General features: G+C 39.9%; 1 protein-coding gene across 1 annotated transcript; it reads left to right on the forward strand.

Annotated features, from left to right (window-relative positions):
* The first annotated feature begins 998 nt into the window (after nucleotides 1–998).
* csdc2a (cold shock domain containing C2, RNA binding a) lies at nucleotides 999–10,253 on the forward strand. The gene is made up of 4 exons (XM_063481584.1): nucleotides 999–1,170; nucleotides 4,573–4,931; nucleotides 5,075–5,197; nucleotides 6,591–10,253. The coding sequence occupies exons 2-4, from the start codon at nucleotides 4,744–4,746 to the stop codon at nucleotides 6,751–6,753; spliced, it is 474 nt and encodes a 157-aa protein (XP_063337654.1). The 5' UTR covers nucleotides 999–1,170; nucleotides 4,573–4,743; the 3' UTR covers nucleotides 6,754–10,253.

Genomic DNA, 10,253 nt, shown 5'->3' on the forward strand with positions numbered 1-10,253 from the left:
TCCTGTGGTCCTTTTCCTCTAAGCCAATCAGTTGAAAAAAATGTTTGCAGCTATTTTAAACAAAGTGTCAGTTCTGAAATGTCACAGAAACACGGGACGGCTATAAAGGCCCGGAAACAATTTTCAGGGAGGAATTTTTTAGTTACAAGACAGAGTGAAGATGTGTAACTGCAAAAATACAGGCTGCAGCTGTAAAGAAATTTAAATACACATTTAATTCCTGAGATATTGTAATATAAGAAAAAGAAGTGTAGATTCAACATGGTCAATTTTTCTCTATGTAATAAAGAACAGCTGCTGTAGTAAATGATTTGGAATGAAGGGAGCTTTAATAATGACCAAATTTCATCCATAATTTAATATTAAAGTGTAAACTGCAATGCTTTAATGAATTTGGGTTGTACAGTCAACAAAAAGAATCGTTTGCAGGTGCAGCTGCGCAATATAAGAGAGAACCCCAGCAAGCCTTTTTTAAGCAAGTAACTGGCGACTGTGGGGAAGAAGACCACCCTTTTCTTAAGAGGAAGAGACCCCTGGAAGGTTGAGGAGTGAGAGGGGAAAAGAAGAGCACAGGAGAGTAAACAGGGCACAAATTATTGCAAAGAATGAAGGAAAGGAAGGTCTAAACTCATGTCTTGTTATCAGACACAGGATAGCTTTCAGTCATCTGAGACATGCGAGCCAAGCGGTCCAGTTAAACTAGCTTTTGATAGAAAGCTGTCAAAGAGGTGCCCACGACCACTAATGAAATTAATGTCTTATTATTAAATCAAAGCTGACATGACTTTTAATTTTAAAGGACACTCAAGCACAGGCCTGTGAATCATATAAAACCATCGTGTCTCACACTATTAAAGCACCCGAGACTGCTAAAACATTAAAAAACACGCTTCTCTCCGCGCAGAGAACAAAGAGTGGGGTGTAGGATAGGGAAGCCGTTGTTTTCACCACCAACCCCCCCACCTCCTGCACCCCCGCCCCATCTCTGCTGCCTCCTTTTCATTTGCTGCTGCTTTTTTTTCTCTCCTCCTCCCATCCCACCCGTGTGCGCCGCGTCCATACCAAGATCCACTGACTTATCCGCCACATGTCCCCGCAGATTTAACTTCATAATTGCCTTACGCCACATTAAAGGACGGGGACGTGTTGACCTGACAGCTGATTTTTACAGTAAGTAATCGTTGGATCGATCTGGCTGATGGAGTGATTTACGCATCCAGCCCTCCTCTTCTCTGCGTCCGGCAGACGGCGGCGGTTTCTGGCAGTGTTGTGTTTAAATCTCTGCTTTCTAACCCAGAGCTAACATTTACTATAGTCTTCTTCTTCTTTTTTTTCTTCCTCTGCGTGTTAGTGTATGTTAGGTGTGGGGTTTTTCTCGCCGTTAGTGGAGCATCCTCTTGTCTCTTGCCTTCTTGTCTCAGGCTGCCACTGTGTGAGAATGTTCTGGAAACAAGCCGCCTGAAGGGCGATTATTTGCTGCTGAATTATTCAGACTCCTCAGACACACAAATGATACCATAAAATCATTTGGGCTGTTTGTCTCTTTAAAAGGATGATGTAAAGTTTAAAGACAGGCTCTGTGTATATGTGTGTGTGGGGAGGAGCTGACGTGTGTCCCATACTGATGCAGAGGACCACAGACGGCCACAGTTTCACAGGCAGGGAGGTGCTTTCTTTTTGGCCTTTTGTCTGTCTCCTCGGAGCTCTTGTAGCCCCCTTCCTTCCTCTAGATCAGCCATCACCCCTCCTGGTTAAAATGTTTGCTCTGACAGTGCAGACTCATTAGAGAAATCCATTTTAGTGGCCTACTCTCAGCCTAATATATGGGCTAATGACAGAGGAAGCTGTGCCTGTCAAGTTCCTGAATTATTCAGGCTACATTTTTATGCTTTGTCATCCATCAGTCATGCCATCAGCCCTGTCCTCTGTGCCGCCGTGATGACAGATGCGTGTGTTCGTCACCATCACTGCATCAGCTCTGTCTATCCAACAGGATCCCCAGCAGAGCCCTCACTCAGCAGCCATTTGCAGTGTTTTTCTTTAGAAAGTCAGAGATCAGAAGCACTGCTGAGAGGATGCTGTGGACTTGAAATCCTTTAATATTCACAGAAACCAGCACGAACCTTTAGAGCTACTCTTAGGCACAATTTGGCTTTTTCAAATCATCTTTTAAGCTCGTTTGGTGATGAAAATTTTAATATAACCATTTCATATTTCACTACATTTATTGTCTATTTCACAATTACTTGGTCAGGGCTTACCAACCAGTGCCACGGTGTCATATCATCAGCATCAAAGAGGATGGAAACCTTGCTGAGTTTTCAGCGAACCATATATTAAACAAGAGGTAATTAGTTGCCTCAGGTGTGGGAGTACTGTCACTCTTCTTTTGTCCTCCACTTGTTCAATTTTCTCCCTTTTTACATAGATGTTGATATATGCCAAGACCTTCACCTCAGTACTGCAAAAGTACTATTTTATGCTTGTGAGCAATAGTTCTCGAGGATTTCTGAAGGTCTTTCAAAAGTTTTCTTTGGACATTGAACCAGTGTCGTATCTACATATAACAGGCAACTTAGGAAATACCATTTTAAATGATATTTGTTACTAGCAGTCCGTCACAAAACACATAATTTGTTCCGTAGTTGAATCTGTCAAAAGTACCAAAGATCGATCAGTTTGACAGGCATTATGTGGTGCAGTATTTTTACACCAAAAAGTGATTTTCACAGAGCCATTTGCCAAAAGCTCTGCATACCTCAGCATACTGTGCAGTGTGCACTCAAAAATTTAGAAAACTGGACAAGAAGAGGCCTTGAAACCTATCTACAGCAGAGGAACAGTATCTGAAAGTCATGTTCTTAGGAAATATGAAAACATCAAGCAAAGATCTGACACAGAACCCGAGAGATGCATCTGACCCTTCAGTAGGTCCATCTCCTGTTCACTGAAGCCTCATCAGGGATGTGCTCAGTGGAAAGTGGCTGTCAAGGAGCTGTTCTTAAGAAATGACTCAGGTTTGCCAAATAACACGAGAACTAGACTGAAAATCAGTCACAACAGGTCTACAGTCATCCGTAAAACACAGTGGAGCGTCTGTTATGGTTTGAGGCAGCCAGCAGTACCGGGGATCTTGTCAAAATGGTACCATCAAATTTCTAACTCATTGTGTAATACCATCTGTAAAGTGTCAGACTGACAATCGCTTAATTCTTCAGAATGACACTGATCCCAAACATACTTCCAATGCTTTGAAAGTGTAAATAGATAGAAAAACAAACACTGTCAGTCATGGATGGGCCTCCCCATCAACATTAATGAATCCGTGTTGGATCATCTCGACAGAGAAAAGAAGAAATAAGAGCTTTGACTGTCTTTCAGGAAACCTGGAGAACTATTCCTGAAGCTGCCTAGGAGAGTTCAGAGTGTGAAGAATAAAGATGGTCTCAAAAATCCCAGCAACATAAGCTCCTCCTGTAGCTTCTATTGATATGTCTGAATCTTGTATTCATTGTAATACAGCAGCCCAGTTGTTAACCTCTGCCTCAGGATCCTGTGGTCTAGTTCAAAGATGGCCTCAATCCCACTACACATGACTATATTTAGCCTGAGAGTAAGAGACAGAAAGGGTGATATTGGATGGAGCCTGTGGGATTCACTCTGGCACACACGCGTCTCATCAGTCTTTGTCAAACATTCAGCCTGCAAGCCTCAGTGATTCACTGGGAGGTGCTTGCTGATGGTCCCAGTAACACACCCACCCGCATCTGCGTTTGTTTGATAAACCAGGTTTTAGCGTTAGGTGTTTAACCTCTGTTGAGCGATGCCCCAAAGCCGTTTGTTTCATGAGCTTGCTAATATGCTTGCTAATATCATCTAGTGGCTTTGAAATGGCAGTTGGGTCAGCTCTGAAATGAAGCAGCTCGTCGTTTGAATGCAGACCAATCCTGTAATGGATGTCAGTCTGGTAGAGTGCGGCACTTTAATCTAATAATATGTGATGAGCTGAGCCGTGGCCTTCCAGGAGAGGTTTGATATTTACATCATAATGGCACCTTTAGGCTTTATTGGTTTAAGAGGTGATGTTTGTTTTCCGTAGCCTGAAGGAATACTAAGCCTTTTCAGTTTATCAAACAATTTTAGAGTCACCGAGTTTGGAGATGCTATGCAACAATACATGTATGCTGATGTTTATGCATTTTCTAAATTCTTATTGGGGTCATGATGTTTATAGTGCAACAATGTGAGTAAAGGAAAGCTTTAAAGAACACATGCTATGCATTGTAGTTTCATTAAATTTAAGAAAAACAGACTTTACTTTTAAGAACCAGGCACATAATGACACAATATAAATTAAACTGAGCTGTATTTGTAGCAACACTAGCCAAAACAACTGAAAATGTGTCCATTTATCAGTATTTTCTACAAAACTTTTATTACAAAGAAAGCATTGTGCGTATTTGGACATACTGGGTTTCTCTGTTGGTTGTGACTTTTATTCCTCACCTTTGTGCCAATGACAAAGCCGTATTCTCTTTCTCACTAACCCTTTGTCTTGTTCCTTCACTTTAGGGTTTGCTTCACTCCTTCACCTGTAAGAGCTCTCCTCTGAAAATCCTCCTCTCCCTCACCAACGCTTGTGCCATGCAGGAGGTGTGAACCCTCCTCCTTCTCATTCTTTGCAAACCGCTGGAGGAAACCCAAAAAGAGAGCAAAAGAAAACCCAGACTCTAACAAGTCACGATGTCAGACCCTGACCCCTCTTTGCCGACAGTCCCCCCACTGCCCCTCACTTCTCCGCGCACTCCCTTGCAGCTCTCCTTTCCCTTCCTGAGGGAGGGCAGCCGGGTTTGGGAGAAGGAGAGGAAACCACCACAGCCCGGAGAGCTGCCTAGCCCACTGCCTACTAAACGCACTCGCACATACTCAGCGTGAGTACAAATAGCGCTATTGGTGCTCTCTCTCTCTGTTTTTTTTTTTTTTTAACTAATGCTTTTGTAAAATAATTATGCTGTTTATTTAAAATGCACTGTCTCTTTTTTTTCTCTTTGCTTCTATCTCTCTTCCTCTACAGGACAGTGCGAGCTAAATCAGGTCCTGTATTTAAAGGGGTGTGTAAAAACTTCTCCAGGTCTCAGGGTCATGGATTCATACGGCCTTCACATGGAGGAGAGGACATCTTTGTCCACATCTCTGAGTGAGTGACCGCACTGAAATGTTCTCGTATCAAAGTTTTCTTTGGACTCACAGAGCAGTCTATTTAACATGCACAGATCAGCAGCAAGTAAATGTGGGTTACACAGAAATTACTAAGACTTTACAGTATTTATTTTTTGACTGTGTAATTTCTCTCTTTTTTTTATTTATGTATTTTTTTAATGATTGTAGTCATCTGTGAAGTAGATGGCAATTGTACACTGTATATAAAAGATGGACATAGCCTCTGGGATTGAAAATGGTTTAAGCCTGCATTCTTTCTAATGGCCAGCAGAGGGAGACTTCTCCGGCTGTAAAAACTGACTGTAAATAAGATGTTAACCTAACTCATTTAATTTATGACCTAATAAACACTTTTCTGATAAGTTTATATTCATAATCGCCACCTTCAGGACTTATTTGGTAAAGCCATACATTCCTTTTTTAAAATAAATTATGTTCCCTATTAGCGTAAACAAGATAATAAAGTAGACGTAGCTATGGGCACCAGAAGTAGAGCCCCAGAAATGTACAATTTTTAAGACAGACATTTGGTGAATTAAAAAATCTGATATTCCGATATATGCGCCGATATTGTTTTTTTCGTTCAGACTCACAAAACAGAAACAGAATTCTCTAACATTTGTTATATGTAGTTATTTATTTACTCATTTACACTCTGCCCATCTCTACTCAGATCAGGAAATTGTAGAGTGGCCTCTAGTGGACAAACTATACAACATCACATCAGCACTCACTTAAGGGTTTATCTTTTGTCTCTTTTTCACTTTTTATTCTTCATAACAAAAGGTGTAATAAATTTTTCTTCTTCATAATAAATTTATTTTTCTTTGTAAACACTGATACAAATAGATCAAGACTGGCCAGCATCAACTTATAATATGTAACTGCCATTAAATCAATCAGGCTCTAACCTTAAATACTTGGTTCAAGGGTCAATAATGACAAGTAAGTTAGTCTGAATTTGAACATTTAACATCTCAAATTCACGTTTATATTAACAGCAGTTGGAATCCCTTTTGTGTATTCGAGGCTCCAAAACTGTTTTTCAAATCAAAGGATGGTGTCATGGTCGCTGTGATCATCTTTTATATACAGTCTATATAGCAACAGGTAGAGTCCTCCAGGTTTGGTGGGGATCAGTGGTGGAGAAATTTGAATGAAATCTGATCATTGTTTGTTAATCTACCAGAAGTATTTCTAAAACTCAATTCTCATTGGCTGTTGTGTATGAATGTAGCAGCTTGGTCGGCGTGAAAACAAGTCCACAGACCTTGATTTTAGTTGCTTGATTTAAAGAAAGCACTCTGCAAAAATGTGAAAAATGCTTTGTTTTTACTTTTTCTTTTATATTGTCTCTGTTTCCTGAATAGCATTGAGGGAGAGTACGTGCCTATGGAAGGAGACGAGGTTACGTACAAAGTGTGCCCCATCCCTCCCAAGAACCAGAAGATTCAGGCTGTCGACGTGGTGATCACCCACCTGAATCCAGGCACAAAGCATGAGACCTGGTCAGGTCAGATCATCAGCTCCTAGACCAGGGATTTAAGTCTCAGATCTGCAAAGGCGAAGAGGGGTTTAGACTTAATTTCAGATTTTATGTTTTGGTAAGGGAAATGGTAGGATCAGGCCTGGGGCAGAGGGATCCGAGCTCGGTGTGCGGTGGGCAAGTGCTGGCCTGAGGTGATAGTGGCACGGAAAGTGAACTTCTAGATATAAAAGTTAGGGTTGGGAGTTAAGCTTTGAATGTATGTGTTTGAATGTTTTTATTTGGAGGCCATGATTTGATCATTTGTGTTTGAATATTTCTGTTGGGGGGGGGGGGTTAAAGGGGTTCAGGGTTTGGTGCTAGCAATTTTACTTTGGGGTAGGGAATATATTTTAGTTGGGAAATAAGTGGTTGTAAAGGAAGTGTCTTTAATGAGTTGGATAAAGATGTACTAGGGGCCGAAATGCATTTTGACCTAATGAAACAGTTCAACCATACAGACACACACTCTGAGTTCTTGGGAGCGGCTCAGAGGACGCATGTGTGTACTTCCAGTTTTACATATTCACACTGTGTGCCACCACTGCCAAGGTTCATTAAAAAAGTCAGACTGAAACATTCATTTTAGCCATAATGTCTATGTTTACAACCGCAGAGGAGGAAGAAGAAGAAAGATTCAAAGGAAAAAACACTTAAAAATGCCAAGATTTTCCAGGTTGTTTACTTTTCCCAAATGGGAACTATGAGTATACTTTCACTAGTAACTTTTCCATATTTGTAATTCACTCTTAATGCGTTTCGGCCTCAAGTGCTGTGAGAAGTTTCACGTGTTAGGAAGATGTTTCCTTCTAAATATTGTAGCGCTACAGTATTTTTTCTCTTTGCAAGTGTAGAAATCCAGTATTATTGTAGCCAGCTCCTATGACGGTCTAAAGTTTTTGTGGTAGACAGTGGGCATGTGGGCCTGCTGCTGAAAAAACAGGCCAGAGGGTTTGGGGTTGGTGGAGGAAATGGTCAGAGGGTGAAGGAACGGGCAGAGGATGGAGTGATCATCTGTAGATGTGCTCGAGCACAGATGCAGCTAGCTTCGATGTGGGTGTTATAAAGCACGTGTAAGGAGGATGATTGAGATTAAAGTCAGCAGTTCTCACTTTGTGGGTCATCAGGTGACGTCAATGATCTTAAAGAAATAGTTTAACACTTTGGGAAACACAGTTATTTGCCTTACAGATTATAGGACTGATTTCTCCTTCATGTCAGGGTTTCCTACTCTCACGTTTCTGGCGTGTGAGAAATGCTTTAACCTTCAGTCTCACGCTGCTGGAATGAATCTTATTTGAAATATAGAAAACACAAAAAAGCAAGCTTCTGAGTTTCTCTTTTATAGAAAAAAGTTCAAACTAAGCTTTCCGCGCACAATACAAACTCTAAACATCAGGCTTTTTCCACTGTTTAGCACCAACACTGATCCAGAAACAGCGGAGAGTGCAAAAGATTGTTAATGTGCTTATGTTTACAAAGGCTTGCCAGCAAATGTAGCCTAATCTGTACACAGGAATCTTTTTAGGACTCTTTGTCGAACTATATCAAATACTTGCATCCTTATCGGGCACAGGATCACCTGCAGCTGTGTCCCACAAAGTGAGAGAGTGGTTTCAGCTTCATTACAGCTAATAATAGCTTCAGACACTGCGGTACTGAAAATGGATCATTAGAGCCTAACAGTGAATCACCAGTTAAACCATGTGTTACATAGCTATTCTCAGACTGAGTCCTATGCTTCATTAAAAGTCTGGATTTCTGCTCAAATTCAGTGACCATTGTTAGCAGTAATAAGTGAAGTGATGTTTACTTTACCATGACCTCTCTAATCATTAAACTAAAAGAACGTGATAACAGTTAGCTTAACAGCAATGAAAATATATTTTCCACATTATATTTTCTACTTTAGCTGATAATTTATGTGTGATAAATATGAAAATATAGCAAGCAGCCACAGCATAGCCTAGCATTAAGACCAGAAAAAGGGACAAGAGGTAGCCTGGCATTTATTTCAATTATCCTAGAACTTTAGGCTAAGCTAACCAGCTGCTACCTGATTATATAAACTTAGCACAAAAAGTAAAAACATTTGTGTTTGATTATTGTTTCTTTATTGTAACAATGCTTCTTGACAATAAATCTCATACCAGCGGAAAGTCTGCTTATTTCCCCTTATATGGTACCACATTTATAAGGACAATGCTTTTGTGGGTTAAGCAGCAGAGTGAGTATGTGGCTTGCGCCCATGTAAAATTTGCCAAATCTTCTCTGCCAATACCAAACAGTTTATTCTGCTATTGACTTTTGCTTGGTGTTGTATGTTGGATTGGATGATTGAAGTCTGAAGAAAAAAGACATATTGACAATTTAGTAGCATGTGGATGAACCGAACACAGGAAACTCAACTCTGCTGCTCAACCCATAAATGTACAAATGTAGCGTCATTAAAAGGGAAATAAACAGGATTTCTAACTGTTTAAGATTTTTTTTTTTTTTTTTGCATTGTTACAACAAAGAAATAATCAACCAAACACAAATTTCCTTACATTTTGTGCTAAGTTTATGTATATGTATGTATGTACGGAGCACAGCTATGAGAGCTGTGCTGATCTTTTCATGGAGCTCTCAGCATGTGAGCAGAAAAGCAAATTTCAGTAAATGTTGAACTATTTCTTGAAATCATTCTCTCAAGGCCTCCTGGAGGGTCAAGCTGAGGAGAATGTGTTGATTATTTTTTTTTAAATTTAGATGGCAGGTTGAGCATTTGAGAATTTACTGTAGAAAATCTCATATGTCACGGCAAATGACTGTAGAAAAAAACAAAACAAAACAAACAAGAGCAGCAAATGCTTCCAAATGTAAGTCTAACAAAATAATTTATTTATTGACCTATTTATTTTCATTTGTAACTAGGAGAACATCAGGTGTTTGGTAATTAAAAGCTGCATTTTCAAGTACTTGTGCAAAACTAAGCTTGTTTGAAAAACACTGCACACCTCACTCTTATGATACTACCCTGTCAAGATCCCTTTGCTACGGTCTATGTCGTTAACGAGAGGCAAAAGAAAAAGAAGAAAAAAAAACAAACTTTTCTTAACACAAGTTTCTAATTTCTATGTAATCTTTGTCTAATTTTTAATATAACTGTGTGGCGTTCGAAATGACAAGCAAGTTTTGTTTGTTTTGGAAGTCAGCATGTTCTCTACAGTTTGTCGTAATCTTCATGTAGAATGTGTTAATTCATCATGCAGTAACACAGTCGGAGCCTTCACAGAGGTATCGTCAGATATCCTATGCATCTTTGATTCTTCTTCGTTTAATTATTATTTATTTATTGGGTTTTGGGGTTTTTTTGGCCACAAGTGTGACTTAACATCATTGTAGCACACTATATCTGTGTAGTTTCTTTACTGTGGGAGAAAAGAGTTTGTGTTGGCGAGCACTTTTATTTTTGTCAAATCACTGTGACACCTGTCTTTTGTTGTTAAGAAAGAATTTCAATAAA

This window comes from Pelmatolapia mariae, linkage group LG8, assembly GCF_036321145.2.
Source record: "Pelmatolapia mariae isolate MD_Pm_ZW linkage group LG8, Pm_UMD_F_2, whole genome shotgun sequence".
Taxonomy (NCBI): Eukaryota; Metazoa; Chordata; class Actinopteri; order Cichliformes; family Cichlidae; genus Pelmatolapia; species Pelmatolapia mariae.